Here is a 17,971-nt window from a genome sequence, read left to right as displayed (position 1 = left end):
GAAAGAGAGCGAGAAACCCATGAAAGGTGTCAAAACAGTGGCCAACTACGGACTTGCACTTGTAGGTTGGCGCCGCATTTATGCATGAACACAAAATCCATGGATTATTAATGAAGCCCCTTTTCAAATGTTTCCAGGAACCTTGTAGAACGGTGTGTGTGAAAAGCGAGGAGAATGTATCAGAAGGTGCTTTGGCGAACACCGATTGTTGTATCATGCAGAGTTGCAAACAGTAGATTTGGAGGATGGGATTTGCTGGCAAGCAAAGCATATAGGAGAGGGGGTCATGGACAAGTGCAGGTGAAGACAACGAAGCGACAAAATCTCAGTCAGAACGATCCTCAAAAATGTTTTCCACAGATGGCTCAACAAGGCCCTCATACCATACCTCTACCAACTAATTACATGCTGCGCCTGACTTCGCACTCTCTCTTCCCTTGCCAAAGCCAAGTTTATTGAAAAGATGAATATGCTTTACGTAGAACAATACATCTCCATTCTTCACTCTTTCCAATTTGTGTCAACACAACAGTACAATGGGCCCAGTGTTTATGGACTAGAAATTCAACGCATGAAACGGAGATGAAGTGAGAGGAGAAAAGAATGGGAAATTGCCTCTCCTGTCGTTCACCTTCACTGTACATTGGTTATTTGTCTGCTGTAATTGCCCCTTTTAATGTCCCTGGAGAATGCAGGTAAAGGGAACCCCGCTGCACTGTGTGTTTGTGTTGGTTTTATTAATACCACAGCAAAACCAGGGGCAGTATGAACGACTGACATAGCTACTGTGACATCACAAGTTGCTTTAAGCTTTAAGATGAGGTCACCATCTTGGTTGCAAAAAACTGCATGTGATAAGGTGAGGTGGGTTTGACTGTGAAACAATTGTGGTTGGCCAGTTGGTAGCCAATGGACAAGTTGAACAATACCGCTGTTAAGTCTCCATTTTCAAACATTATTAAAGATTTACAAAAACATATTTATTTTTTTATTCAATGAGGCTCAAAATGAGTGACTAAGACCAAGAACTCAGCAGGAGAGTTTACAGAGGTCAATACAGACAGCATTTTCCCCCTCAGACTTCAGAAGATATTTGGGTTGGGTAGCCGTGGATTTCTTGCCCCTAAACTGTCTACTATGCCGTATTTGAGCTTGACAGTCCACAAAGGGCACGAGGGCAGACTTCTGGCTTAGTATAAAACAAATGAGTCATGCATATATTAATTTTAAATGTATTCTTTAAATTATTTATTTATTTAAATATGCAATAAAATACTGTCCTAGTTAAATATTTTCTTTCCTCTCACTTTTGTGAGATGTGTTTACCAGGCTCCTTTTGCCCAAAGGGGTTGTGTGACCGAGGTAACACTTCTCCAAACACCATCGTGTTTCCCTGCCAACTCGGCAACATATAATTATCAAGAGACACACACACAGAAAGAGATAGACACATTAAATCACAAATCAAGAGAATTGTTAAGCAGAAAATAGGCTGTGATATTTCTCCAAGGGGGACATATATGTATTCTTGCCTCATTTCAGGCACGTAATCAATATGTTTTTGGGCTTATGGGTAGTATTTCAATATGTAATTAAAGGAACTGATCCATGCACATTGACTAATTGTTCTCTTGACGAGATGCTTGATGAAATCTATCCAAAACTGAGAGAGAGAGAAAGAAAGAAAGAGGCTTTTACTTAATGGGGAACAATGACAAAACATCTGGATTTTGATGACTAATTCATAGGCTGTATTTTACATTGGAAGTTGTTTAAAGTTCAGTATTGCTCTCAGATGATAAAACCTTGGATTAGGAAAAAAATAAAGGGGAGGATATGTGAAATGTGCAGATAAAAACATGATAAAGAGTGCATGGAGGCAGAGAGAACATCTATTAGTCAGGATGAATTTTGCAGTTTTTATTTGCTTAAGTTTAATTATATTTAACATTTCAGCATTCCAATCAAAGTAGTACATTGCTGTGAGTGTCCTTAAAGCATTCAAAACGTAGTCACTGTGGACCATATCAAAATACTGCAAATGTCTAACAAGCTTGCAAGTGCACGTCTGTTTCGCTCTCAGTATTCTGTGCTCGTTTGGGGATGCACGTTCAATAACATAATACCAATAATCAGAATGCAACCTACAACGCTTACAGAAACACTAATTGCTTTATTGATAATTCTGATACTTCAATGATGGTTGACAGCTGACTTCCAAAATCATCGCAAATTCTGCTAAAGAAAATCCAGAATACACAAACATTATATCATACACGGTACCTTCAGTTTAGGCGTTTCTGTCGTTTTCACAGTTTGTCTCGCGACTTAGAGCCAAGCTAAATATAGGAGAAGAGTTCAGATAATGACAAAGAAGGTCACTGCTGGACTTGCTATCTCTGCGAAGTCTGGCAAGAAGCCGGCTGCTTGTTCATTTCCATTGTTAGCGACAGCAGACTGTTAAGAAGATGTTATCCACACATTAAGGGGGAGATGTGTTGACATCTGTCACCCTGATGATTGATTGCCTGAAGGAATATCTACAGTTTGCTAGATTTTAGTTGCTGTTTTACAAGATGCATTCTTTGGGTGGGTGGACAGGAGAGTTCCTATAAATAGGAAACCCGGTGGTGGCAAGGGAGTGATGGAGGCAGGTATATGTGGCAGCCAGATGGTGCCTTGTGGGAAATGTCTCCCAGTGATTTTGTTTGCAAATAGGTCTCTGTAAAGTCACCAGCTCTTTTCCTCCAACTTGCCTGCTGTTATAGGCAGAGCTTTAGGAACTGCCATATCTGATAAAGGTGCTGCCAACTCAAAGATGTCCTGCCGCTTGCCAAAGAGAGAGTGAAAGTGACGCACTGTGACAGGTTTTGTCACTCTCTGAGGCGACCGCCCTACAGATTGTCACAGATAGAAATGGCAGAACCCTGGAAGCAATGACAAATTGCTTTGAGAGAAAGAGGTAGGAGAGCAAGCCACGCCAATATCTGTGGCCTACTTCATAACCACGGTGGGGAAGGAGGGGCGCTATCATCGTTCAGTCAAAGCATGTGTAAGTGCATGGTCTTAGCTTGTTTGATTTCCAGCATAATGATGCTGCTGTTACACACCTGCAAGAGAAACACTGGGCTCTACCTTTGATGGTAAAAGTATTAAATGGATGTTCACAAGAACAATTCTATTATAAAAAAAAATTATAGTCAAAACTCTCTCTAGGTCATCAAGAGAGCAATCATTGATTTGTTCCACTGGACATTGCGAACACAGTAACAGAAGCCAGGGTGATTTCACAGAGATATGGGCACATTTTCTGGTTCATAAGTGGTAGCACCTCAACAAGTAAAACTCATTTGGGTGTAAGAGCTCAAACAAACATTTTACGAGTACACAAATTTAATCTGCAGTGTCTTTCTTAATAGAGCAGGCACATGTTGTTATATCTTGAAGCCTTCAGTGCAGAGGGTTCTCTGCTTCAATCTGTGATTCAGGGGAAACTAGCACAATTATTAAAGAGACATTTCTTTTGAAAGATCACGTATTTACTGTGGAAATGTATTTGTACTAAATGAGATGTGTCTTTTTTAGATGTGTGTTTTTGGAACTATTTTAAAGTTGAGGATTATGTCAATAACACCTTTAGATAATATATATCACTGTAAATAGGATAGCATAGCGGTTATTGTGGGAAGGTAAGATACCACGCTTATTTTAAACACCTCACTCCTCCAGACAGTGAGTCACAGTTAAAGGGCTGCGGATGAAAATGCTTTGTTGATAAGAGGTCAGAAGAGACTTTCTTTCCCCAGGTAAACAGTGTAGCCCCCAAAAAAGAGTTGATCTACAACAGGAGTTAAAAATGTGGTCATAAGATGATTTGATTTATTATGATAGAGATTAGCAGGTTAGCATTTGTCATTCTGGCAAAGATTGTCATTGTCCATATTGTATGAGTTTGCTTTCAAACAGCTGCAAAGTTTTCAGGAGCTACAAATTATTCATCCTTGGCTGGCATAGCAGTTGCACCTGAACATGGTCACACTCTTTTAGTAGGACAATGTACTATCTGACTAAGCATGTATCATTTCAAGGAAACTCCAGGTAAGCTTGAAGGAGGATGAATGAAAATGCTTCTCCACAGAAATGTGTTTCTGCCCACTAATGCACACCGCATCATCCTCTGTGGTATGGTTCTGAGTAATAATGCTGCCACAAACACTGGATAGCCAATCTTCACTAAAGGCCAAAGAAGATGGAGCAGAAGTGAAACAGCAATTGAATATTCCTGAGGTCCATCATTGCTTCCATAAAGGCTCAGAGAGAAGGTTAAAATAAAAATAAATTGCATTAGTTTTTTGGGGTTTTTTTCTCCTCTGTGCCTCAGTGTTTTCACAAAGGCCTGTAGATCTAGCTATATTTGTTGGGTAATGATATATGTGTTCACACTATAAAAGAAAATGGGAGCACACCTCCATTAAGATAAGCGCTGCAGGCCAAGGAAACCTAGAAATGCCACTGGCATATTGATTGCATGCCCTGTATTAATAGTAGGGTTAGCTGCTGCTCTCGCAGCCCCGAACAGTTCAGCCATTGTCAGACAACATTTAGCTGCAATGGAAACTAAGCTTATGTTAAAACAAAATGAAATGTAGAACAAGTGAACTGAAAGTCACAGTGAACTGAAACATGCAGCAAGTAGTCTGTTGATTTATCGTACTTTAGCCCAATGTTTGTTCAAGACTTCATCATGGCAGATGCATTATGTAAAAATATATAGATAGTAGGGGTGCAACGATACACAAAATTCACGGTTCGGTTCGGTTCGATACTTTGGTGTCACGGTTCGATATTTTTTCGATACAAAAAAAATGTTCATGCCTTTTTAATTTGTCATTTATTAAAATTATAAATATATATTTTAACTCAAAAGTACAGTTTTTAAATTTAACCCTAACCCTTGTGCGTGTTTTTTATTTTGACAGCGAATGCACACCTGCGGACCACTTATGTGCAGCCCTGGTTATTTAGCTCATCATATTGCAGCCAAAGATATTCGTTTGTCCATGAAACCATAAAGCTGCACTTTCTTTTTGCCTTATAGTCTGATTTGTCATAACTTCTCCTGCTGCTTTTACACATGCACTCACATAAGCTCAGCGAGTCTCTGCGCGATCAACCTCTCACATGTTTAAGCTTGCTGCGGGAGATTTCACTTGTCATGTTTGCATAGTAAGCTAACAATTAATAAGACGATGTCAGAGGAATTGGTGCACAAATTATCATCACTCACAGATCGGTGCTGTCGCTCTCTATACACAGTTCGCACGATTGCAAATTGAAAGCAAAAAAAACAAGCGCAAATTCAAACGCGATTTCAATATGTCACATATTGACAGTGGCTCACCGATGCCAATGACATAATTACCCAGCTACATTTCTGAAAGAATGCAAAAGCATTGACATATATTTTTCCATCCTACGGGCAGGGCAGAGATAGATTTTGGTAGCCCGACTGAAAAAAATCGCTAGCCCCGGGACGTCGGGCTAGCGATATTGCGAGCCCTGTATCTGATTGAGGAATCAGTCATCTTTGGAAAAGAGAGTTTATTACAGAGAAATGTCTCTTTCCAAAATAAAAGCTATACTATCCGCTTCTTCTGGGCTATATTCTCAGCAGCATAAGGAGAATCATGTGCTAACAGCTGTCTAAATGACTCGGCTAAAGTTAGTAGCATGCTTGCTTGTTTTTGTCTGCTTCCACTTGTCTTTGCACTAGGATGATGTCGGCGTAAATGTGCAGTCATATTCGTTGTGTTCCCACTAGTGCTGTCAGCTTTAATCTCGTTGAAATGACCTTAACGCCACAACACGGCAAATCTCCGTTAACGAGCTACCACCGATCGCCCCGTGCATGGGGCTAGACGGCCAACACGTTAACGAGCTAACTGCGCTAACACACTAGTTCCCACCCATGTAATTGAGCATTGCATGGCACATCCAACATACTGTTTTACTTTAGTCCATGACTCGCTTACCTTCAGGGTCATACGTCACATGAAAACCAAAATAATTCCAAACGCCAGATCTGAATGAGGGTGGGGGAGGTCCATATTGCAAGGAGAGCTTAACTTCTCTCTCGCTAGCTTGCCCTGCGCTCTTCCTTCTGACGATGCTGTCTGTGTTGAGCGCTCAGTGGATCTGCGCTCGACAGTGCAGCCTAGGCGGAGTAGTCGAACGCAGATTCACTGAGCGCTCAACACAGACAGCATCATCAGAAGGAAAGTTGATAAAATAAATTACAAATGTTGTATTGTTCGATACATATGCGTACCGAACCGAAAGCACTGTATCGAACGGTTCAATATCGATACGAATATCGTTGCACCCCTGATAGATAGTGTTACTGGTTATTTATTTATGAATGTTTGACATTTATAATCAATCGGACAGAAAAACATTACCATTTTTACTTTATTGACACTGATTATCAGCAATGGGCTTGTTTTAAACTTCCATGCAAACATACAATAGAAAATGTTCTGTGGCCATACAATGACAAGCTGTTAAAAATCACTTAAATCACAAACAAAGATTATTAACAAACACTGACCCTAACAAATCACTTATTTATCTAGTATGAGGCAACTAATTTTGCACCAATAACGTAGCAACAAAGAGGTGGAGGAACATAATCTCCTGCGCTCAGTGCATGTTAGTAGACCTTTCTACTTGGTAAGGCGTCCTTTTTATGTTGTTTTGATGTTGCTGCTTGATTTTATTTACTGTTTTAGACAGGATTGAAAAAAGGAAGAGAACATCTATGCACTGTCAGACACCACTGTTTCTCAGCTTCTTTTACTTTCTCAGTACTTAATGTGTAATATATATTGTAGGGGTTCAAATGTTGCTTGTAATGAATTTGGAATAGTTCAGAAAGCATTTCATGATATGAAAATGGTATTTCTGTGCAGTTTTCAGTAGGTTTGTCCAAAGTATTAATACATTCTTCAAAATATGTACTATCACAATGAACTGTCAATGCACATACTGCAGACTAGACTCCACCAAATGCTTCCGCTAGTTGCACTCCGTATGACAGGAAGAGCAAACAGTGGATCGAAATCATTACTATATGGTGGTAAAGCAGGGCTGTAAGCAACTGGTTAAAAAGCCCGGCTTTTCCCAGACTTTTCTCAGAGTTACATCATTACAAGCAGAAAATACTTTTATAATTTTATGAGGTTCCTGAAGAGTTACAGGCTTAAGTTACCTTCATTTTTGTTATGTTAAAGTTTTAAGCAGTTATTTTATACTTTCTGGGGAAAACACTACCCCATCTACGTTTGTGCTTAAATTTGACTTGTGCTGTATTGCTACTATTGCGCTATAATGCTGCTGCTCCCAGCACCTTATTTCAAGAGATTGACACTTAAAATTAGGTAGTATGTTAATGGCCGTAGCTTATTGGAAAAGAAGGATGGAAATGTCCTCAATTTGCATACATTTATAAATGCTGCTGCCTGCAAGTTGTAATCACCTGTACTTGAAATATTGTGATATGATAAAGGCTTTATAGACCACCCATTGTCTTGGCAGAAGATGAGACATTTTGCAATAAAGTTCAGTTGCTGGCATACATGATACACGGGTGATTAACAGCAAGCTGTGTGGGTGGAGTCATTGAGATTTACACATCCACATATCAGATCTTTCAAAAGCTGACCACACATACAGCTGCCTGTTCTACTTCTCCACTAACTGAGCTGATAGATTTGACCACAGATTCTTTTAAGGAAAGAGAAAAAAAACATGTTGTCTCCTGTTTAAAAAAAACCCTTTGTCTTCAAGTTAGTTTTTTAGCAACTTGGTGTGCTGGGTTTGCAATTCCATTTACACTCCTAGAGTTGGGGGGAAAAAAGTAACTCCTGCTTCATTACTGATGTGTTGTTAGGCAATATTTTCAGCCACAACCCAGGAAAGACGACTGCATTGTAAGGACTTTTAATTACAGAAAGAGAGCAGGTGATCAATGGCAATGTGTGAATCTGCATGTCAGTGGTAATGTGAGAGGTGCAAATGGTGTTTTATTGTAGAACATATTTTTAAAGGTATGAATATGTCCTCACAGATGGATAGAAAAGCAGGAGTAAAGCAGACAGAAGAATAAAAAAATAAGTTAAAAGTAAAAATAAAACTGCATGAAGATTATGATTTTTTTCCCTGTCAGTCTTTCACCTTCTGTTTGGCTTTTCAATCTGTCTGCCCCTTCATGCATCTGTTTCCTGTTTCTTTTCATAAAATCATTTTGATTCTGAGGTGTTTTACAAGTGATTATTAGAATTTACAAATTTAGAAGATGGAGACTAACATGCAGATATACATCTTTGTTTGCCTGACTATTTTGGCCAATGCTGATCAAAACCATTTCAAACGATGTAAAGCTTGGACTACCACTGTTGCTGCTTATATATGTCGGTGCTCTCCACTAAAATACAGCACAAATAAATAACTCAAACCCCAAGATGCACCCAACTTCAATTATTTCAACATATTAATTCAGTCAGTAATGAGATGGGTATATATTTAATATTCCATCAACATTAACTGTTTGCTCGACTATGCACATCGCCTGATGCAAATGAGCTTTGACAGCCCAGAAAATGTGTTTATATTCTGCTGTGATATGTTAATGTAGTAACATGTTTACACCAATTTACTGCCATAGTGGGAATTACATGAGAAATTGTTACTGTAACAAATCAGATCAACTGTAAGTACGCTAAATCTAAATTTATTTAAAACATTGAAATTATGATTAGTCATTGGCATAAAATGGGATAAGCATGCAGCTATAGAATGGACTGTGTATTTCCCCATCTCCCCCTCGTCGGGATACACTTATTATCTGCTTATTGGCTGGCATGGAGACAGACTTGCAGTTTGTGGTATTCTACCCTCTGCCCAAGAGATTCCCCCCATTTTCCAGTGCAGGTCAAATACATTTACCCTTCAACCCAACCCACAAAAACACATATAAACTACTATCGCTTTACACCTTCACTGGCCTTTGACAGAAAGACACCATGTTGCTAATAAAAACTCTGAGTCATTAAAATGGGTCAGTGTGGCCTGACTGCACTCACATGATCCATTTTTCCTTGCATGTGACCAGCATGACCTGACGGTACACAGGCCTAATCCACCTGCTATCTCAAGGAAGCAGACAGACTGAGGAGCCCCGTAGCGTGGCCCTACCATCTTTTTCTGGTCATTACCGGCACTAGGCCTCTCAACACGGATAGAAGCAATGAAGGAGAACCTCAATAAATGATCAGTGTGCTCTGCCAGCACCAACACATGCTGCATCTGCTACCTCCCTATTGCTGGAAGACAATCTTCCCATTTTCCTCCCTCACTGATTGTACAACCCATAGCCGCTCGAAGTATGATATGATAAACCTTCCAAATTTGCCATAGAGTTCGAATACAAGACAGTCCAGTCTAACAGTCTAATGACCTAAATTTGGCCAAGAAAGTGGTTGATTGCCCAGGCCTACAGGGACTTCAGAAGCCCACCTCTTCTAAAGCCCCACAGGGATAAATGAGGCCCATTATGTGCTGAAGTTTGTAATGATGCTTTTGATTAGTGAGTTGTCAGGAGGTACTGGCCGTACGCTCATCACAGCGTTGTTTAGCACTTTAAGGCCTCCATAAAGATGAATGTTTTTTGAGAAAAGATGAAAAAGCAGCAGGCATGTGCCTAATGAAGTCTCAAGCTTATAGCCCCTCTCATGACAGGATAATTACACCAAATGCTTCCAGCGAACACTTCAAAGGACATTTATCCCTGTGCCAACACTAAGCAATACATCTGAGCAATCAAGATGGCCTGACCCTAATCAGGTCCCCCTAGCTTGTCTGCAATGTCTTCTGCCCAGTGACTCATTGGTCTGCAGAGTGAACTGTATTCAAATCCCGACCATGCTCAATATACTTGGCTAGTACAAAGTACTATGGAATTTTGTACAACGGAAATGCATGAGAAGCTAACCGATCTCAAGTAGGTCTTCTTTAATTTTTGTAACATGTCCCACAGAACGGTCCAAGATCAGTGGCACAATGATTCAGTTACACACTGGGTGATAATAGGTTTTCTGGGGTAAGATGTCAATACAGATTTTAGGGGGAAAATTCTGATGTGATAAATAAGCTGAAATTAGGTCTGTCAAGATACTTAATGTATTATATATCATACCGTAAATCAGCGACACCATTGACTCTGCTGTGATTAGAGGGATGCACCAAACTGCACTGATTTGGATCAGATAACTATCTGCTCCAGATTCAAAACCATAAATAAGATACTGTAACAATGTGATGAACTGTTCAAATCACTGTTGTTCTTTAGCACACCTAGCAGGAGAGCTGAGGAAACATGGGGGAAGCTAACGGCAAAGCAGCACAACGGAAGTATTTCACACCTGTTATATCAACAGATTTTCTTTGTATGTTTGAAAACATTTTTATTCAACTGTAAATAAAATAAAAACTGGGGGATCTGACAAGACAAAAAAACAAAACTGAGACTAGACAATGCTTTGGATCTTGTCTCTCATCCACTTTTTATGTTACACAAGATTTTTCAAGACCTTGCTTGCGTGTGCATATTATCTGACATGTAGAGTAACGGATATTCATTTGTCATCTGAATCACGTTTGCAAACCCTCTGTTAAGCAGCCCCGTCTCCTTTCATGCATATGATTAGGGGGGAATGATGCAGCATCTATTCCTCTGCATTAACCTAAGTTCACACAGTCTGGAAAAATATATTCTGAAGGGCAGCTGAAAAAATGTTAAGCTTTATTAAAGTGATTCATAAATTAGTTTGTAGTTTGCTCCGTTTTGAAACAGAGACACTGTGGTTAAGTTGTTATCAATGGTACTGCATTACTCTGCCCCGATGCGCAACCCTAATCACACTCCAAGCAAACAATGTCATGTGTAAATTTCTTCCCGAAGCTTTTACTCAATGAAGTCTAAACTCTCAAGCCAAGCAACATTCTGTGCAGATATGAAATACTTGCATGTTCTTCACATACAGCAGGGTAATGTTCAGTACATTACAAATTTTAAAATGCTCCCAGAATTCCATTTTATCCAGTAGTGAATAAAGATGTCTGGAAGAGACTGCACAAGTTTACAAGTCACTGGACAATTTTGCTAGTGAATCTGGTAAATATGTCCTTTCAGAGTAAGTCGGGGATGATAAATTAGGTTCTGGGGGATAAGATAAACCATATCACAAAAATATGAGTGGCTTGGATGCCTCCCTCTTCTCGGCTTGAGGAGAATTCAATTGAGGGGAAATAAGGAGAGGATACAGAGTAAGAAGGAGCTGCAAAACTGCTGGAGTTAACTGCATTAAAACAATATTTGTGAAGCCTTTACTTACAAAGCCAGCATGCAAGGCCATTTTGATAATTGCTGAGACTTCCTAACTGGCATTAACCGCTTTCAGTGCTGAAAGTGCTGCACAGTGGAGGGCTGGAAATCTATTGTGACATGTTGAGAAAGAAATAACACTTAGATTTGTTTGAATAGCGCCTCTGAACATTTGAGATTTTCCCATGAAAAAAAAGCAAAGCTATGCTAGACGCTGGATGCTGCATAATTAACGAACAAGCACTGCAAACTTCTCTCAGTCTGCTCTGAAAATGACTCCTGGAAGAACGGGTGGCACAGGAACAGATGGAGAGAGGCCACTTGAACACAGCGTAATGAAGTGATCCACAGAAAATTCACTCATACTGCGTGCATTTCAAATGAACCCAGTGAGGGTGTTATGTCTCATTTATTTTGGTAACTCACACCTGATTTATTTTTTACATATGTACAAACTGCATTGCTACTGATAGCATATTTCAGAGCTGTTTTCTACTTTCTGGTAAACACTAAAATATGTAATGCATATGGAAAACCAGATACCCTTTCTACTGGCATCATTAGAAACATGTTAAAGATGCACTTTTATGTAAGACTTGCAAAGAATTGTAATTCCCATCTGTTTACTAGACAGCTAACAAAAATCTTTCCACACAGAAAACCATCAATGCGCATCAAAACAAGCAATTCCAGTTAAACATCTGCTTAAAGACCAACTGAGTGATTAGAACATGTGGTAAATATACCCTCCTCATCAGAGGCAATTTCACACCTAAATTTTCACATTTGCTGATTTTGACCTCTGTCTGAAATTTTCAACAACATATTAAACATCAGATCTGGGAAAAAATGTTACAGTACTAATGTTCTGGTACAATTTTAATTAGCCGTAAGAGAGAAAAGACACTCACTTTGGGAGAAAGAAATCAGGTGCCCAGCTACAATAAATAAATCAAGAGACCAGGTGGTGCTGAATATTACAGAAAAATCACCACTCCTGAGGGGGGGCTTCATTAATAGTTTTTACACAAATCTGTGCTAGATAATCCTTGCCTGTCTTTTCCGTCACTCTGCCTTTCTGTTACAGACAAGGCTGGAGGGTGCCCTCTTTCAGTCTGACCCTCAATTACCCAGACCATCATTTCAGACAGGTGTTGAGGTACAGTAATAAAACCTCACCTGATGCTACTGAGGCAGCCTCTCTTTTAAAGCACCTCAAAGAGCTTTGAAATGACTCAACTCTCTGTTGATCAGGTGATATGCTCTCAATTGACTTGTGACTGCTGGCTGATAGTGTGCAATGAAACAGAAAAAAAATTTACAATGCCATTTATTACTCAGTTTGTGTGTGCGATTCTTCCTGGGCAACCGTTAATCTAAAATAAACAAATCATGTTCTGCTTACCATTCCCACACAGAAAATCATAGTTATTGTTATAGTCATCATACTTTTTAATAGCTTCTATAAGACAGCCTTTACAGTAAAGCAAGTAAGTGAAGTTGTCAGCAGAGGCATGGAGAGAAAATTATAGACTGAAGTTAAAGTCTAATCCCCAGCACTTTATATCCATGCTTATACTACACATTACTGCTTAACTGTGTTGCAAATGGAGTCTTTTCAGTCACAAGGATATGCCATCACCGCATCATAAACTTTGTAGTATGAATGTGCCGTGAAGTCTGTTGGGGATACACAGCCTGACTCCAGAGGATTATCACAACTTTAAGCTTCCAGAATTTTTACATTTTTGGAGGAAATAAAAACAAAAGAGAACTCAATATAAGCACCTTATGAGCTAACAACTATTTACCTTGTAGGCCTATGTTTCAGACAATAAAAACCATACGCACATGGGGGGGTGGGGGGGGGGGGGTGGGGGGGGGTTATAGCTTGTTTGTGTACATGATCTCTGGAATGCTTTCATTTATTTATTTATTTTTCCAGTATATGATTAATAACCCACGTGCAGTGATGTCCACATGAGATAAAGTTCCGTGTTACACGTTTCATAATTACTTCGTAATGCATTCTCATAATGCATCTGCTATTTCCAACACATTGTGCACAGTGTTAATAACTTGTTCCTTATGTGTTCATTCATCCTTTGTGCTAAAAGAATCTTCTCATCCAATTCCATCCATAGATCCTTCATCACACACTCTGGAGGAAAAAAAGCAGAGACTAGACTTCTTTGTTGTTGCATTGAGCATGTGCAGCATTGTAACAAAAAGAATCAGCAGATCCTTCAGGCTGAAACTGTTATCAAGCTAAATTAGCCCACTACATACTGCAGGGAGAGGTCACGCTAAACAGTTGAAGCATGCAGGAATGCCTTTTAAAATAGAAAATAAGCAGGTTCAGGGTCACTGCAGAGGTACAGCAAACACTATGTATTTGGCAACTAGGATCTCGATTTGTGCATTACCTGTTACCTTTCTCTGAACTTACCACGGTATGCTGTAAGTGCTCCATCTGTTTAAACGCAAATTAGAAGATATATAAAAATGACTTGTTGCTCATGGCAATAACTACTAACCAAACAATAATAAATTCGGGTTTAATAGCAGGGTTGAGAAATACATCTGATAGCTATTCTTTTAACACACTGATTAAATTAGGTTTTGCAATCAAGTAAACAAAGCTATTCAGACTCCTCTGGCCCTGAAAACATCTTACATTAACAGCTCCATGAGTAAAAGTCTGCAAATCACACAGCAAACAGGTGGAGTAATTCAAGGATTAGAGGATTCATACAGCCTAGTTCACTCCGGGCAGCATGCCAGTGGAAAAGCACAGTCCAGGTACTCATGAGGTGCACGATGCCATAACTGGCAGATCTGCAGAGAAGCTCATTGACAGATGAGCCAATGCTGTGCGTGCAGAGGTATGCAGCCAGATTCAAAATGCAGGTGCTTTGACTTATCAGCACCAAGAAAAATTCAGGATTGAGATAAAACAGCAGCAAGGAGAATCTAACCATGCTTGAGCCAAATTTAGGATGGAAGATTGATTCAGTTTTATTCCTAAGCTTTTTATTGAGCACACGAGCAGCAAGTTTGAATTTACAGCTTTTAAAGTTGGACAAAGAATGAATTACAATAGCAATTCCACATACAGAGATAAGACTTGGAGTTTTTGATACAAGCATACTCATTTTGTAGTCATAAGAGTCAGAAAGAAGCAAGCACTGCAAATAATTATGGGGGGGCGAAAACAGATCATATTCAACAAATCTCAGGGTGAAACTACACTTTCTCTGCTGTTCGGCAGCAATTACAGGGCAAATCGAGGTGTACACATTCTAAAAAAAAGTTTTCTGAGTTCAAAACACTGTGCTTAATTGCTGAATAGTTTGGGGAAATGTATCATTTACAAGCTACATGAATGCTGAGTGTTTTCATTTCACAATAGATTGTTGTTGAGAGCAGAACATGCTGATTAAAGGTGCTAAAATGTCAAGTATAGAGGGCTCGGATTTTAGGTGCTGTCAGCAAACCAGCATGATTTCCACTGAAGTGCTTTCTATTCATCAAACACTCAACACTGCTGCTGATGACAATGGCATTGAGGTTAATTTTGAGGTAACAATAAATGAAATGCTTTTGTGGTACATTTCTGTGCAGCAGGTGAACATTTGAGTTTATTTTGTTTGACATGGGCATTACCATAGCACTACAATTAACATCAAAGTGCAGGCATCAAAAGCACTGGATTAGGGGTTCATACTGTAAAGCTATAGGTCTAAGAAGGTTTATCTCATTTTAAAATGAATCAGCTACTGGATTTAGGATACACAGCTTGGTCTGAGAGGATTCTTTGGTGCACGTGGTGCCTTTTCTGTCTCAAGTCTCTTTCATGCTACAGGCTCATTCCAAAGGATTGTTTAATTTTGTCTTAATATAACATGAAGCAAATTTTTTAACACCTGTCTGAGGAAAAGCTTGGTGGAAATAAAGACAATTTCCAAACTATGAACAAACAATTATAGATTTATGGATCAAAAGAGAGTAATGGCAAGCTGTAAAGGCAAACTGCGTAAATGTTGGCTTTTGTTAAACTTCCCAGTGGGGGGCAATTCAGGGGCATGCGAAACATCTAGAGATTTCATATAATTGGAGTCGGTCTATTCATGTACTGTGTCTGCAAAAAGTAAGACCATTATCCCCTCGTTGCATTTTTTCCTACAAGTGCAAAAATATTTCTTTTTCAATATGCATTCATGACATAAATATGCAAAAATGGCAAAAGTGCACATGCAATGTGTTCTAATTATGTTAGCATATAAAAGTCCAGCCAAAACAGAACAGGTGATACGTGCACTTTTTGCTATGTATATAAAGCTTAATATACATTATTACGCATCATTTTTTCAGAAATGTAACTTTTAGCTTTTATCCTAATTATTTTGCCTTCGTAAGCTTACCTTTGGACACAGAGGCCTTTGGAGGTAAATGATAACAGGACATATTGGAGGTAAAATGCACTTTATGCTACTTACTATAGGACTAAACATAAAGTAAAGGTCAAGTTGAATTTTTGTAAGCGCTTGGTCGTAAACTAACAAGAAGTAGAATTAGATCTTGATTCCAAAACAGGAGTTAGGAAAGTAAATGCAATTCAATCTAAGAGAGACATAATTGCACCAGATATTGCTTAAACTAATCCATTAGCTTTAGAGAAGTTTATCATTAACTTGAGGTCATGAGGTAAAAGTCACTACAGTTGGCTATTGATTCATTCTCTGGAAATCTTGGCACAACATAAAAAATTTAGTAGCAATTCTTAAATATATGAACCATTGTTCAGAGATTTATGATTGGATCTTTGTGGCTGTTAAGGTTAAAAAATCTTTTACCTAAAACTGTTTATTCTCTTTCACAGGTGGTGGGTCAAATCGATAAACTAACGTCTGACTTTGACTTTGACCTGGAGCCAGATGACTGGACCGTGGCCACAGCCAGCAGCACGTCCAGCAGTGAGCGGGGCTTGGGAGAGGCCTTCCGATTGGACTTCCTCAATGCAGATGTCCTTTCTGACAGCTGGGAGTTCTGCAGTTATCTGGAGGCTGCTGGTGCAGCCGCTCGCAGATCTTGCGGGCAACCAGGAGATCCACAGCAGGAGATGGGTCGTGGGACCAACCTCACCCAAACACAAACCCCCACCCCACCCCCCACCACTGCGTCTGTCTACTCTCAGATGAATGGCGGGCTGCCCATCCCCAATGGGCCACGCATTATTACTCCAGATTCATCGAGCGAGGAGGCCAGCAGCTCCACGCACAGCCACAAGACTTCCCGTACCTCTGGCACAAGAGAAAGAGTCCGCTTCAGTGACAAAATTCTGTACCATGCATTGTGCTGTGACGATGATGAAGAGGAGGAGCAAGAGGAGTTACAAGAGGATAAGAGTGGCTATGCTACACCAGATAGCGATACTGAGCCCAGCCTCCTGGCCAGCTCAGTTGCCCCCAAACGTTCTTCCTCTGAGCACTCACTCCTCCATAACTGTCTGGACCCTTCTTATGTCTCCTCACCTGTGAAGGGGACGACAGGAGCTCACACACTACCCAGGAAAGGTCTCTTAAACCCCGGCTGCCGCAAAAAACTGTTACGAAATAGCAGCACACAAACTGTCTCTGACAAGAGCACCCAAACTGTACTGCCCTATATTCCAACCAAACAGAAAACAAAGGACCACTGAGAAAGCCCGAAGTTTATCGTAAAATCTCATGAAGGACTGTGCATTATTTAATATTAAATACATAGCTCATAGATTAATACACAAATAAATTAATTACTAAATAAATAAATGATATATGGGAAATCACTTGACTACATAAAGTCATTCTGAGGCTCAGGGAAAACACGATGAATTGAAGTCAAACAGATCAAAAGGGTGAAAAGTTAGAGGCAGATCAAAAGGTTCTAATTTTAAAACACATACTGAGTGGACTCAACATGTTGGATTATTTCAAATGATTTCAGAGATTAAAAAAACAATCATTTTTCCCACAACATTTAAGTGCTTAAAATCACAAGAATAAAAATATGAAAAGTTTATTTCCCACTCCTCACACCACACTATAACTTAAAAATTGCTATAATGTGGATACAGAAGGTTGCTCATTCTGTACTCTGAATCTGTATAAACACTGTCATTTTTCATGTTCCAGGGTTTTAAATGTTAATGGGATGGTTGATTCCAGCAGGGATATGTATCTGGATGCACATGTCAAGCCTCTTCTTCTCACTGATGTCAACAAATGATTCTGAGTGAAGAGCCGGAGAACAACACTATTTATCTGCCCTTGATTTTATAAACACCAAATCCGGCGCTCTTCTCGATCTGCTGGAGAAGCTGCAACACATAACATAAAACTGACAGAAAGGGGGGAAAAGAAAAGAAAAACAGATATATACATTGTCATTTCAAAAGGTGCAGTTTACAAAGGTGCCATTTTCAATTTTTCTCTTCCTACCGGTGACGTCATTAGGCTTAGGATTTGAGCTGAATAGCAGTCCACAAAAAAG

General features: G+C 39.5%; 1 protein-coding gene across 2 annotated transcripts in view; it reads left to right on the top strand.

Annotated features, from left to right (window-relative positions):
* Window positions 1-17,257, top strand: part of insyn1 (inhibitory synaptic factor 1) — a 45,681-nt gene extending 28,424 nt beyond the window's left edge. For both annotated transcript variants that reach the window (XM_085410933.1, XM_085410937.1), the window contains exon 3: window positions 16,323-17,257. In XM_085410933.1, coding sequence (XP_085267059.1) covers window positions 16,323-17,141 — 819 coding nt within the window. In that variant the 3' untranslated portion in view covers window positions 17,142-17,257. The remainder of the gene's footprint in view (window positions 1-16,322) is intronic.
* Window positions 17,258-17,971: the final 714 nt, after the last annotated feature.

The sequence above is a fragment of the Rhamphochromis longiceps genome, linkage group LG1 (genome assembly GCF_057381845.1).
Source record: "Rhamphochromis longiceps isolate RC_006_pf linkage group LG1, R_longiceps_female_GT1.1, whole genome shotgun sequence".
In the NCBI taxonomy this organism is placed as follows: domain Eukaryota; kingdom Metazoa; phylum Chordata; class Actinopteri; order Cichliformes; family Cichlidae; genus Rhamphochromis; species Rhamphochromis longiceps.
Note: the sequence above shows the minus strand (reverse complement) of the source record. Positions and strands in the feature narration are given on the sequence as shown.